This window comes from Ruditapes philippinarum, unplaced genomic scaffold (assembly GCF_026571515.1).
Source record: "Ruditapes philippinarum isolate M1 unplaced genomic scaffold, ASM2657151v2 ctg628_1_1_1_1, whole genome shotgun sequence".
NCBI classification, from domain to species: domain Eukaryota; kingdom Metazoa; phylum Mollusca; class Bivalvia; order Venerida; family Veneridae; genus Ruditapes; species Ruditapes philippinarum.
This window is the reverse complement of record NW_026857484.1, coordinates 167,179-182,110: the sequence shown is the minus strand read 5'-3', so window position 1 is coordinate 182,110 and position 14,932 is coordinate 167,179. Positions and strand designations below refer to the sequence as shown.

General features: G+C 32.0%; 1 protein-coding gene across 1 annotated transcript; it reads right to left on the bottom strand.

The window, feature by feature from the left end:
* Positions 1-4,164: 4,164 nt before the first annotated feature.
* Positions 4,165-11,686, bottom strand: LOC132749903 (signal recognition particle 9 kDa protein-like). Its single transcript, XM_060739828.1, has 3 exons — positions 11,527-11,686; positions 6,924-6,992; positions 4,165-5,529 (listed from the first exon to the last, which is right to left on the bottom strand). Exons 1-3 carry the CDS (start codon positions 11,596-11,598, stop codon positions 5,434-5,436), a joined length of 237 nt encoding a protein of 78 aa, XP_060595811.1. The 5' UTR covers positions 11,599-11,686; the 3' UTR covers positions 4,165-5,433.
* Positions 11,687-14,932: the final 3,246 nt, after the last annotated feature.

Here is a 14,932-nt window from a genome sequence, read left to right as displayed (position 1 = left end):
TGGTAGATTTTTTCAAGGGGGCTGACTGGTAAACAAACTGTATAGACTACCTGTATAGACTACTGTACCTACAGTAGTCTGCCCATTTTTTAAAATTAATGAAAAAACAGATATTTTTTAAAAGAATAAAATGCAGAAAACTGCATGCAAATATCGCACAAATACACAAATACAGACAGTTCTCAATATAGTGGGAATAGTCATGAACCATGATGAAGGGTCCCGGAGTGTCCAGTAATACTTTCCGCGTATTTATTCCCTTCGCTTTTCAGTATTAAATATTTCTCACAAAATTGACAATAATAGATTGAACATACCGGGTAATTTCAGCTTATTTGTGGTCTTAACTTTTACAAAAAGAGAGTTTGTTCGTTTTTCATGTTGGAAAATGACGTCTTCCAATTTTTGAAGGGAGTTTGCACCAGAAAAATGATATTTTTGCTGGACAATTTCCCGCGCATCCGTTCTTGAAGCCGCCATCTTGTTTTCCTGTGATGTCATAAGCATGTGACTTCGAAACTCCGCCTCCTCCAGGAAAGGGATGTCATAAAGAAATTACCAAAGTTTTTCTTTTCACGTTAAAATTAACCGGAAACGGAAACATAACGTTTATATCGGTGTACTTGTGAATCTTTCATGTTATATAAATACATCATGAAAGTATAACACCGCTATTTTTATCAGATTGAACTCCACTAAATGAATTGATGCAAGACAAGCGTTCTCCAGTGAAATTCATCTTAAATAAAAAGTCACGCTTTTTAGTTCTTTTCAGTCAATTTTACGAGTATTTGCCACATAACAATGTGCAATCTTATTCATGAAGTCACATTGTTCATGTTAAAAACATTTCTGTAAAGTTTTTGTCACATTTTAACCTGATATGTGCAAATATTCATGTGCTTCTTGTAATCAAGAATTTTGTACACATGGCAATGTATTTCTGACAACATTTCTTGATGAACCATAAGTCTAGAAAACAAGGGGGCCATTAGCCCCAAAGCGTTCACCCGATGACATACTGTTATTTGTGTAAGGGCCAATTTTGACACTAGGGGCAAACTTTGAACAACTATGGTAGAGGACCTATAGATGATATTATATACCAAATATCTAAGCCCACAGCCATGTTAATTCAGACAAGAAGATTTTATTGAGTTTTTACTGTATACATATAAGGAAAACCTGACACCCAAGGGGCGGTGCCAATTTTGACCCACAGGCTATAATTTGAACAATCTTGGTAAAGGTACACTACCCAATTTTTCATGCCAAATATCTAACCTCAAACCTCTGTCTATTCAGAGAATATTTTTTAAATTTTTACTATAAACATAAAACAAAAACCTATGACCCCTGGGACAGAGCCAATTTTGACCCCAGGGGTATAATTTGAATGTCTAGCCTTTGTCAATTTAGGGGAGAAGATTTTTCAAGTTTTTATTATATATACATATAAAGAAAACCTATGATACCCCAGGACGGGGTAAATTTTGACACTAGGGGTAAAAATTGAACAACTTTCGTAGAGGACCTATGAATGAAATATACCAAATATCTAGTCAATGTTCTAAGCCTTCTATCTTCAAACAAGATTTTTCAAGATTTTACTATATAAATTATACATATAAGGAAAACCAATGACACCCACGGGTCATTGGTTTTAGAGGAGATGTCATTTAAAGTAATTGTTGAAGATGCAAGATGATGTTTGATCACAATATCTCCAGGAGAAGTTGTGCTCAGGTGAGCAAACTGATTTGTCGTTTTCAACCATATTTTTTAATAAAAATTTTGATGGTGAACATTATGCAAATGTTGAGGGTAAACTTTTAGTGTCTTAAAAACACTCAGAATTACATTCAGAATATATTTAGAAAGATAGCATAAAATTGTGACATTTTATAAGTCATGAGTTGGAAATCTAATTGTTAACAAGATATGTTTGTAAAACATGTATGCTCCCTATCGGCAGCTTATGGTCAGGTTAATGTGATTGACTTTTGACCTTGTGACCAAAATCAATAGGGGTTATCTACTGGTCATGACTAGTCACTAGGTAATTGTGACCTAAAAAGTTGTGTGCAGCAATTTTATGACAAAGTTATCACAAATCTTACCAAATGATATATATCTATAAATTTTATGAATCATATAGGCCTCCTTAATGACAGCCAATTTGTTATATTACATTAGACCTTGAAGTGTGTATATGAAAGGCATTTAAGTTTATTAAAAAAATATCAGCCAAGGCAACTTGAGTTGTTGTGTTATTGGTTGGAAACCATTTTAACGTACAAGGTCAATGTGACTTTGACCTTTAAATCAATTGGGATTATTTACTGGCCAAGATCAATATTTGGAGTTTGAAGGTAAAGGGCCCATGAGTTGTTGAGATATTGTTCAAAAAGCGTTTTTACATACAAGGTCAATGTGATCTTGACCTCTGACCCCTTGACCCAAAAATCCATTGAGTTCATTTTCTGACCAAAGGCAATGCATCTGTGAAGTTTGAAGTTCAATGGTCCATGGGTTTTCCAGTTATTGATAGGAAACCATTTTGACATACAAGGTCAATGTGACCTTAACCTGTGACCCCAAAATTAATAGGGGTCATCTACTGGCCAAGACCAATGCAGTTTGAGGGCCAAGGGCCCATGGGTTGTCAAGTAATTGATTACAAACTGTTTTTACCTACAAGGTCAAGATGACCTTGACCCCAAAATCAGTATGGGTCATTTACTTGCCAAGGCCAATGCACCTACAAAGTTTGAGGGCAACAGCCCATGGGCTGAAGTTATTGATCGGACACCGTTTTTATCTACAAGGTCAATGTGACCTTGCACTTTGACCCTAAAATCAATAGAGGTCATCTACTTGCCAAGACCAATACACCTACAAAGTTTGAGGGTCAAAGGGCCATGGCTTGTCAAGTTACTGATTGGAAACCGTTTTTACCTACAAGGACCCCATGACCCCAAATTGAAATTGATAGGGACCATCTACTTGCCAAGGCCAATGCACCTACAAAGATTGAGAGCCAACAGCCCTTGGATTGTCAAGTTACTGACTGGAAACCATTTTTGTGACCTTAACCTTTGACCCCTAAATCAGGGGGTCATCTACTGGTCATTAACAATCCTCATATTAAGTTTGAAATTCCTAGGCCAAAGCGTTCTTTAGTTACTGAGAGGAAACAGTTTGGTCTATGACTCGACGGGCGACAAATGCAAAGCAATATACCCCCAGTCCTTTGAAGGGGGGGGGGGGGGGAGGGGGGGCAGGGGGGCATAATTATTGTTTGGTGTTGCTTTTATTGTTTTGTCACAGTATTTTGTCTAGTGATAGTCAAGTTTGTATGTGGATGGTTGGGGACAATCATCACCAGTAATACCACAGACAAATAACCAAAGACCAAATACAATAACAGATCTAGCAATTCTCACTAAGTGTTCAGTAACTGTATAATATCTAAACCTTAGCAAGCTTAGACTGATCTAAGTGAGATAATGTAACATGCAACAAACTGGGGCATCTTCATCTTGTACTCATAGAACTGCCTCAGTATCATGGCATGTCTTATATAAATAATGTGCACATATTAAATAGAAATTGTTTTGAGGAGGAAATGGGTCAAGAAAAATTCTGCTATGAGAAGGAAGATTCCAAGCTGAACATAAAGCTGTCACGGCTACTAAGCATAAAATGCATAACAGATATTGAAGTGTAAACAGTCAGTAAAGTTATATTTTAAAGATGTTGTAAACTTCTGTATCCATATCATGAACTTCTTTTCCAAATCACAAACTTCTGGTTTTCACATTATTTACTAAAATACTCATGAAGATTTTTCAGACCCCTGTTTCCATATTATAAAAACATGAAAGCATGCTGAACTTTTTTGAAAATATTTTCTAACAAAGTATTCATGCATGTTTACAAGCAGACACAAGTTCTAGACACTGTAGGGGGTATTTGTAAAATATATGCTTGAGTTGTTTGCACAGTTCACAACCTTTAAAAAATACTTCACATATATTTGATTATGTAGAAACAGTAACACAAACTGAAATTTTCAAGTATGGTACAAAATAAAAATTTCAATTTTCCCCAATAAATCTCTGCCAACTGAAGTGATAATAACTGAAGAATTCTAATAACTAATCACTTTCTCAATTTTATTTAAATCTTTAAATAGAACATAATCTTTAATATGCTAGACAGCATATAAAATACAATAAGGATAAAGTATATACAAATTTACACATGAAAAAAATATTCTTCCAAAAATTGATATCAATTTCACAGTAATACAAAGTGCATACAAAGTATTATTCTAAAGGATCAAAAGGTTAAATGTTTACAGTTATCTGTCATTCTTTTCTAACAAATCATTATAAAATAATTCACAAGATCTAAAGAAGAAATTTTGTTTATAAATCTTTGGCCACGGCATAGAGCAAGACGAACCAACACATCACATATGTGCAGTCTGACTAGACTATACTGTTGGTAGCTCAATTCTTTATTTTGATATTGAAATCCCTAAAACTTTGACTGGACTGTTCCAAATTCAAAGCATTACAAACCTAATATAAAAATTCTACATGTTAAGGGTTAAGCATTCCAAACTTCATGAAACAGATACACAGGATGGTAAAATAGACATTCCACAGATAACAACATGGAATTAAGCACCCATTTATCATAGAAATTATTATCCTCCTAATATTAATATTCAAGAAATAATGAACTAAATCTTTGCTAATTCAAATTCATCACAACCAATGGTTGATAAAAGTCTTTTTACATATACAAAATTTGTACTGTTCAGATTTAAATTCATAATGGTTTAAGCAATTCTAGTAGAGATTTACTTCTAAATAATGTAATATATGTTTAATTTATGTTGTATGGGTTTTGACAATAATAGTTGCAAGATAAAGACATCTCTAAAGCAGGAGCTAAGTAATAATTTTTATGAAAATTTAAATATTGTTCTCATGAATAAAACTGTTGACTGTGGTGAAGTTTGCAAAAGATGTGATTTATCCCCACCATATATAATCATATTGTACACCGTACTTCACCTACCAACAAAAGACTTACAAAATATCAAAATATGCAGAAATAGCACTTATTCCATTAGAAAAAGACAAAAGATATTGTCATAAAAAGTAAATTCTGCCATTTACATATTTTTCTCATTCTTTTCATAATGTTACCTCATATGTTTGTCACTTGAAATGTTCAAATATGATGTTCATATGTACATGTATCTCTTCTTGCTGTATGTTACTGAACATAACACTGTTGAAGTCACTCTACTACAAACTGCTGAATACTAAATGTACATATTCCAAATGATCAACATACCATTTTTCAGTTCACCAAGAATAAAATTAAATCTAAATCATAATCTTTATACAGCACTCATTTCTCTTTGGATGCCATGTGTCTCATTAACTGACTTGTTAATTTTTCGAGTTTCTTTACATCCTGAGCATGTTCCGTTCTGTATTGTAAACACTGAAAAAAAAGAAAAAAAACATCTGAAAGCCTGAACTGTAGATAATTCTAAAAGGTTTCTCAGCTAAATATTTCACAACAAGAGCTGTCGGTAGGACAGAAATGCTTGACTATTCTTAGTGCTTGATAGTGCCTTGATAATGTACAATTTTCTAAGTTAACAAAAGGGCAAACATTTTCTTTAAACCCATGTTACAGTTATAGGCCTTGGAAAGAGTCCTATTATGCTCTCAAAGAAGAGTATAAAATTTCAACTTGTTTCAAAGCCAGATGTAAATAGAATATGAAAATATCTAAGGTGGTATGCAAACTTAAATGTAAATTCTAAGTAGAAAAAGGTGCATAATTCTGTCAAAATGCTTGATACAGTTACCTCCTCCTGTCTAAAGGTTGGGGTCATCATGTTGAACAAGTGTGCAAAATTTCAAAGCCATATGTCAATGGACTTTGAAAATATTTGAGGTATTACAAAAACTTTAACGAAATTCTAACTCAGAAAAGGTGCATAATTCTCTCAAACTGCTTGATAGAGTTACCTCCTCCTGTCTACAGGTTGTTGTCATGATGTTGAACAAGTGTGCAAAGTTTCAAAGCCAGATGTCAATGGACTTTGAAAATATTTGAGGTATTACAAAAACTTTAACGTAAGTGGTTACGCTGACGCTGAGCCTCGGGTGACTACAATAACTCTACTTATTCTTATCGAATAGTTGAGCTAAAAATCATTAATTATCATCTTTTTAACCAAAATACATGTATAATCAAATATTAAATTGGCAATTGGGCCTTATTATATCAGTAAAGTTGGAAAAAAGCACTGTATCCCAAACTCATCTATGAAGTTTCAAGTAAATACTTTTAATAGTTGTAAAGATTTTGCAGGCAAATCTATCATAAGTCAAAATCCATGCCAGAGTTATAGGCCTTGGATAATAAACTCCAATTATGACCTTGACAACATTTATGAAGTTTCAAGTGAATACATATAACTTCTCACTAAATGTTACACCACTGAACACTAACACAAGAATAGGTATGATAGCCAAAAGAGTAAAGCTAAAAAATATTGAATGTCATTTTTTCTCAAGTCAAGAAATTTTTTAGATTTTTTGAATTTTTGAGAATTCATAAAATTAGCCTTAAGCCCTCTGTCCCAGGAAACAGTGAAATGGAAATGGACATGTTTAAACCAGTCAGCTTCATCAAATATATTTTCATTTTTTCCAAGATAAATGTATCACTGTCAAAAGCTAATGTTTCTGCATTGTTTCTTTTTTACCTAGTTTTTAACATTACATGTACATCATTACTGAAAAGACAGTTCAAAATCAATAACAAACAAGCAAATCCTAGCATGCAAACAGTGAATGGTTCATCAAAAATAATGTTATTACCACCGAATCATCTGTCACTTTGACTTCAAGTTTGCCATCACAGTGTCTGTATTTTGTTACAAATCGGCACTGAAAAAAATGAAAATACAAGTTAATCTTTCAAGCAATTTCATTTTCATTAATATAAACAAGAAGCTGCGTTTACCCATTCATTCATAACAAATCTATAAATTTGCACTTAACACATCAGTGTTCCCATTCACTCACATATGTGCATATTTTACGCATAAATGTCCATATTTACATACAGAAAATTCAGAAATCATAATAATGTTTTATTTAAAAATCATTCTTGGGAGCAATTTCTCAAATAGAAACCGCTTACATTGCATTGAAATAGATGAAATGCAAGAAAATCTCCCAATACATAATGAAGTTTAGAGATCCCCCACTGGGAATTTCTGCCATAATTACAATTTAAATTACAATTTTGTCGTAAATTTACACATCTGCACTAAAACAGACTTTCAACTACATTTTGCCATTCATGAGATGTGCATAAAACTTTACAACAGATTGTACTGAGTGTAGGATAAAAGCCCCCCAGCACAACAGCCCCTCCATCTAAAAATGACAAGGTGGACAAAAGCCCCCCACCCCCATGAAATGTACACATAGGACAAAAACGCCCCCCCCCCCCCCAAATCAAAAGTACAGGTAGGACAAAAGCCGCCCCCCCTGCCCCCGGTCCATCAAACAAAAGCCCCCCTAAGGTTTATAGACCAGACTGACTTATAACTTCATGTATCTTTTTTTCACACACCCAGGTGCTCAAATTCACCAAGGTTCACACTAACTTTTAAGAGTAGTAATGTTTAATCACTTTACAAATTAAAGTCCATACTGTCAATAATAAACAAATAATTGTTATTTAATAATCCTATTCAAGATTAACTTCTTATTGATATTACAAATTGAGGTATTACAAAAACTTTAACATAAGTGGTTATGCCAACGCAGACGCTCAGGGTACTACAATAGCTCTACTTATTCTTATCGAATAGTTGAGCTAAAAATTAAACATAAAATTCAATTTCCCCTAAATATTAAATGAAAAAAATATTTGTTAACAGGTCTAGTATATCGCCAGATAAGTGCATCATGCACAAATTGGTATATAATACACAAATTGGTGTATTTAATCATACACCGATCAGTGTTTAAATATTTTGATAAATGAGTTTCTGTAAATTATTTGTTGTTTATTTATGATCATGTTTTGGCACCTGCACATAACATTGGTAATAGTCTGTTTTATTGACAAAGAATAGACATAACTTCTGATCTGAATGAACTTCAGGAGATTTTAATGTTTTTATCCACTGAAAAATTATATCTTTCAGACATAAATTCATTTCCATATTTCATATCTAGTTATCATTCTGATCAGGTTTACTGAATTACAGTCAACTCGGCCCCAAGTTAACCTGGCCTCAAAATTGATCAACCCGGCCCCATAATTGGTCAATCCGGCCCCACAGTACTTTTATTTGGTCAATGCGGCCCCAAAATTGGTCAGTGCGGCCCCAAATTCGGTCATTTCGGCCCCAATATATATATTTTTCAATGAAAAGTGATAACGAATAATTATATAACATCAACATTATAATTTATGTACATCAACATTAATTCAGATGTGATAATCAAACAGTTTAAAGCAATCAATCAACAAAAAAGGTATAGCTGTGAAAACAAATCCTTTAAATAAGTTGGTAGTATCTTTCATGTCTTTATTCGATGTAAATTAAAGATGGTTTCGTGAGTGTTAATGCGATAATTAGGGAAAGAAATGCATAGAATTTCGAGTTAAAAGGTTTGTATAAATTAAGTTTCCAACAATCTTTTTTTTCAGTTCATTTGAATGTTTTTATTGAATACGTTCATCAGTATAATTAATTTAATATTTGTTTCGTTTTTTATTAACTTATTTTCAAAGAATATTTACTGTGTAAAAAGTATTGGAATATTATTAAGCGTTTGAAAAATTGATATTGTTTTGTGTTTAATCACTTATGTCATTATGACGTATAACTGTATTGATTGTGGATATATTGTGCCTGACAGAATAGATGAATACCATAAAACTCAATAATGTCTGGATACTTTTCGAGATTAATGTACAATCTTAAAAAATGTAAAATTGCCTCCTTTCTGAAATGCAAAATATATAAATCATGATTTAACAATTTATTTCAACATTAACTATATATCTCATATCTCATATTGTTAATTGCTAAATCTCATGAAGATATATTGTTAATAACTTCTCTGAAAACATTTTGTACTGTATTATGAACAATTTATTGTAAAAAATACTAAAAATTTCTTACATTTTACCTATATTATGTAATAATTGTAGAACTATACATTGAACATTGTATAACTATGCATTGGACATTGTAAAACAGTAAATTATGCATGTGTTGCTTGTTTGTTAATATTGAAAGTTTTTATATATTTAATAAATAATAAAAGATATCACTGCAGGGCTCACACTGGCTCAAATAAAATAATAGCCAATATTTTCAACTTAAAAAAATAATAGCCAAAAGTTTAGCGGACTATTCACAAATTAGCGATTAACAACATAAGCAGTTGATTAAATAAACATTACATTTATATAAAACTTTTTTTCAGTTTTATAAGGATACTCAAATAAACTGATACATTTGTGTATATTGATAACTACCTTTTTTTAAAATAGAACCACAACTTTAATTTTTATTATAGAACAGAATAAAGACGTTATAATTAGTATAATTACTGTTTAACAATAATATTAAAGATTCATTATAACTTTACATAATGCTGTTATCAGACAACTTCTTTTGTTTGTTCTAATCAAATTTTGTCAGCCATAACCACTGTCAATTTCCACATTTCACACAGAACTGGAGAAGATCTAGGTCATATTAGCCTATAGAAATAACACAAGTTTGCAAACTCATTCAAAGAATGTTGTCTTTTTTCTGAATAATTTACTGAAAAATATCATCATCACCAATGTAATACAAATTTTCTGCCACAGTAGTAAAGATTTTTAAACAGAACATAGCTTATTTCACCGTTAAATAAATATCAAAATTATCGGTGACGCGAAAATATGTGACAATAGGATTTTTTCTGTTTTCTGAAGAAATATTCACAATTTTGGTTGTTGTGCAAATAGTTGTTTGGAAGTTAATACTTTTTAAATATTTTACCATTGTTTTCCACTGGCGATTTAGTCAAGTAGCTTAAAACAAAAAAAATCAAAATTTGCAATTCACGGTAAATTTTGGGTAAGTCAATATCCAGTTTATCAATTGTAAAACGATTTTTGTGGCTAATTGACGTATATTTGATGGCTATTATAAATGCCGGACAATATCTTTAAAGTACTTATACAATTATACATCAATTATACATCTCGCATGTATTTTATCACCTCGGGCAATATAGTAAGCAGCACGTGACCGGTAAAAAGTTGACACTCAATTAAATCCACCCCGCTGGTGTTATTTAGGTCTACTGCATTCTTTATCGATTTTTATACCTTATATAAACACTGCTGGAAGTAAAAAGTAATCGCCAGATTTTGTAGCCAAAATGCAAAAATAATCGCCAATCTTATAAAATAATCGCAAATGGCGACTATGGCGACCGACAGCGTGAGCCCTGTCACTGTTAAACTTTTGTTGTTGTTTTTGTTGTTAATTTTTATTTTATTTCTTGATAATTGTTTACATTTTAAAGCAAAATAAATAATAAAAAAACATGGGGCAGGGTTGACCAGAAATAACATTGGTTTGGGGCAGGGTTGACCAATTTGGGGCCGGGCTGACTTGGGGCCGGGTTGACTTGGGGCCGGGTTGACTTGTACCGGGTTTACTTAGTTTTAAAATTGTCTCTTGCCAGGAAAGTAAAAAAAAATAAGCAGTTCTAATTTTGGGATGCACCAATTAGTGTATCATGCAGATTTTCAAAAAGTGCAAGAATTACCAGGTTTTACATCAATATCTTTAGTTTCAGGATATTTCTATGAATATTATCTATGCTACAATTCACACTGCTATATTTACAAAATAATGGTGCATCATAAAATACACCAATTAGTGCATAATACACATACTGGTGCATCATGCACTAATCTGGCAATATACTAGACCTAGTTAACTTTCCTAAATTATTAAATCTATAAACATTTTTTTTTTTTAAATGTTTTTTCTTTTTTAATGGAAGTGAAACGTCCATACAATTACAAATTGGGAGTAAAACGTCTGGGTGTGAACTGTCTTGGGAGTGAAACATCTCAATAGTGAAATGTCTTGGGAGTGAAGGCATTAGTTCTTAGTCTATGCATAATGCATATTGTATGGAAAACAAATCCTGCGAGATATTAAAAATCTATGGAAAAATCTTTCTGTTATGACAACTACTTTACATGAAACATGGTGGATTAAACCAATTTAGAATTTTATCAGCTTTCTCTTTAATTCAATAATACTAAAAAGGTGCTGTCAAATACTCGAACACACATTTTATCCGACTACTTTTCACTTGCATCAAAAGTGAAAGTAGAAGAAATAAATATATGTTATTTATTCACCCGAAAATAACTCACTTTGGCAGGGTCATTCACATAAAGCCTTTCAGCTGCCTTGGAAAATTCTTCCCATGAAGTTAGGAAAGTCATATTTTCGCTAAAATTTGTGGAAAATGTGAGAAAATCAATACGTGTCTATAACCGGAAGTGTAATTTATGATACGGAGTAAATTTAAGAATCTTGAAAGTTTATATTTTTTAGATTATTCAGGAACAACATATATCATTATTTAAAACACAATTTGATTAAAAACATACAATTTTTATTTCTGCAAATATTTTAAAGTTTTTTTTCTCTTTTTTTTTCCGTTATAAAGGTATATATCCTGTCATGTATCGTACAGTTTCCGTATTATACTACTTGGGAATTTAAGACGGCCCACTGAATTTTCGCCCTATTATCCTATAGAAAATCCACCAAATATTGAAGGCTATATTATGGATATATCATATCCGGGACAGGAATTTGATTACTATCAAGCTTAATTTTGATAACAAAAAAATAATAATTAGCAACTGGACTTTTTCTGCATCTATGTAATAGTACTTCCTGAAATATTTCACCCAAAGGTGAATTCCTGCCAAGACACACAAAATACAACCTTTAAAGTACTTGGAAATGACAACACGCAGTTATAAAAATATACTTAAATATACCAGAAGTGACTTAAAATGGGCAACTTCAAAATTAAAAAGACTACAACGGACTAGGTCTAATTCTGTACCGGGGTTACACCAATTTTAAAGATGTTTAAATTCTTGTCATTCTAAGCACAAATATGTTACTGCCGATAAAAAGATCATTCGAGGAGAGAATGAAAGATATCAAACTTTTTTTTATCAAGAGGAAAGTTGAATGTTGGAAGACAAATTTCTAAAAACATTCTTCATACATGAAATAGACAAAGTACTATAAATAACAAGTTCAAAAAAATGTTGTTGTCCTTTTATTAAATATGAATATAGTGACTACTCTTTTCTGCATTTAAAAGTCATGACATCACATATTTTTAACTCCGTGTCTTTCCAGTCTGTCTTTATGACTGCATATTAAAAGCTACGTTCTATAAACTTTGATCTTCCTTGATGACCTTTGGGGGTTGCGTTCATTGAACGCCGCCTTTCCTTGTTTATCTTGTTTATCATATTTTTTACTATCATATGTTTACATATTTCTTCCTTGATAAAGCTTTAGTGGAATTTATTTCAATAGTTAAATGATTAATTAATTCATTTCTAATATTTCCAAGAATTCCATTTATTCCATCACTAATTTTCCATGAAATATAATAATGTAATCGCAACTGTAAACCAGCTGTAGATGAAAGTTATATTTAGAGACTTTTTTATATTTTCAGCGAATAGTCCATACCATGTACGGAATCCGTTGATTTAATATGTTTAACATGAATAGTTACATTTAGAGTTGACAAATGAATAAAATAAATCAATAGTTCAAACTGAAAGACAAAGGCAAAAACAAAACAAACAAAGAAACAACCTAAAATTCATTATAAGAATACTAGAGGAAACAAGTCAGAAAACATCCAGTAGTATACTGGAAAAATACTAACAAGTCAAAATCATCACAGTTATAGAGAAAACAAGAAGCATGCAATCACCTGAAAGTAAAGTAGATGGTGTTACTTGTTACTCAGGTGTCCCGAATGTTTTTGAAAGCATAGACGGACCTTACTGATCGATATATTTAACTGAAAAACACTCTATAGTGGAATGGATAGGGTACTTTTCAATCAAAATTTTACTTTTTAAATGTTTCAGACAGGATGGGATGTTGTCAGTTTACTACAAGCGTTAGAATAGTAACAAATCGAAGACGAGTTTAAAGGCGTTTCCTTATGCACAATTATTATCCCACATGTTACATCTCTGTGTTTCGCCTTACATTATCTTTTATTAGCAGAATCAATAAAACTGAGTTTGTGTAGATCAAATATATATTTTTTTTCAATTTTGTATTAATTGTTTTCAGAGGATATCCCTTTATCCAGTGTCAGGTTCATAGATACAGAATAAATCACTTAAAAGCACAGTCACCCGGTGGTGCAACTCCCCAAAACAAATTGCAAGCACTATATTGTCCCATTGTTAACTTAGATGATACAAAATCTAGGGATAACAAACACACAAAAGTTACACTTTCCATGACAGACAAGGAAAACTAGAAATATTCCAAGTGAACGATCTTAAACAAATTCTGCACTTACCAGATATAAGTCTATTACTCGCAAAAAAACACCTCTCTATAACTCAAGCATAAAAATCTTAACCGCAGATACAAAATATACTGACATCACTAGTAACTTTGGATTTTGAAAATGCAAAAAGACAATTTGTTGTTAAACAGTTTCTAGCGCTCTAGATATATTCCCTTAGACAAGAAAATCTCCTTTATTAATACCTTCTTCATGAATTCACCCCAACTTCTTCTCCGCCAAATAAATCATCAGAACAGCAACAAAACACAAGGTACAAAAAGAAAAGATGGATGAAATTTTAAAAAAATCAAAAAGCTCTCCAAATGGATAAAACGCATGTATCACACTGTTAGGCATAATGCAAACGATATGCAAAGGGCAGAAATTAAAACTAGACTCTTGAAGGAACCACTTTCTCTCTACTTTAATTCAGAAATTCAGAGAGTATCCACACTGAAAAGTTAAAAAAAAATAACTCGAGAATATATTCACAAATTGAATTTTTGCACTTCAGACCTTAGACAATAACTTAAAACAAAAATTTAGGAAGGAACACGCGTGGTATATAGAACTTAATATTAGTTTTCCATCAGGTGATTACTCGTTATTTTTACATCTGAAAAATTTTGCTGCATTGTGAAAGTAAATAATGAAATTTATTCGTTTGTGGATTTACTGGTAAGGTAAACAAGCATTCGCCAAACCCATATGGCTCGGAAATATAATATTCGGGGTATCTGACAAGAAAGCGGATGAATCTACACACAACATCAACATGGTCACACGTGGACAACAATATAAAAGGAGAACATTTATCACTACATTGATTAATTGGATCGTTGTATCTAATAAGTTATACTAGCTTTCTGAACTTTAATCTACGATTTGTTTGCATATAAATACAGTTCTCATTTGAAGGCCATTTCAATAACTCTAGAACGGTTTCGTGAATTTGTATAAAATCATTTTTAACTAACAGCCGTGCTTAAAGGTTGCGCTCTTTGGAATGTGTTACCAAGACTATGTCAGAGATTAAAAACATTTTGTCCGCTCTGAATCTTGTGTCAGATCAAATCTGTTAGTCAGTTTGTTTTTCTTGCAGTTTTTTTTTGCTGTTTTCAGTAATAAGTGTGATTTTTGTAAAGACGACGTACAAATATATCTTTCAAGTGCAATACCTTTCATCGGGGTCTTTCAAATAGAAG

What these genes read in the sequence shown, in the direction of transcription:
- LOC132749903 (XM_060739828.1), bottom strand. Translation starts at nt 11,598, where the DNA reads ATGACTTTCCTAACTTCATGGGAAGAATTTTCCAAGGCAGCTGAAAGG. An exon ending in ATGTGAATGACCCTGCCAAA is followed by an intron (nt 6,993 to 11,526) that starts GTGAGTTATTTT and finishes CATTTTTTTCAG; the next exon opens with TGCCGATTTGTAACAAAATA. An exon ending in AAGTGACAGATGATTCGGTG is followed by an intron (nt 5,530 to 6,923) that starts GTAATAACATTA and finishes CTTTTTTTTCAG; the next exon opens with TGTTTACAATACAGAACGGA.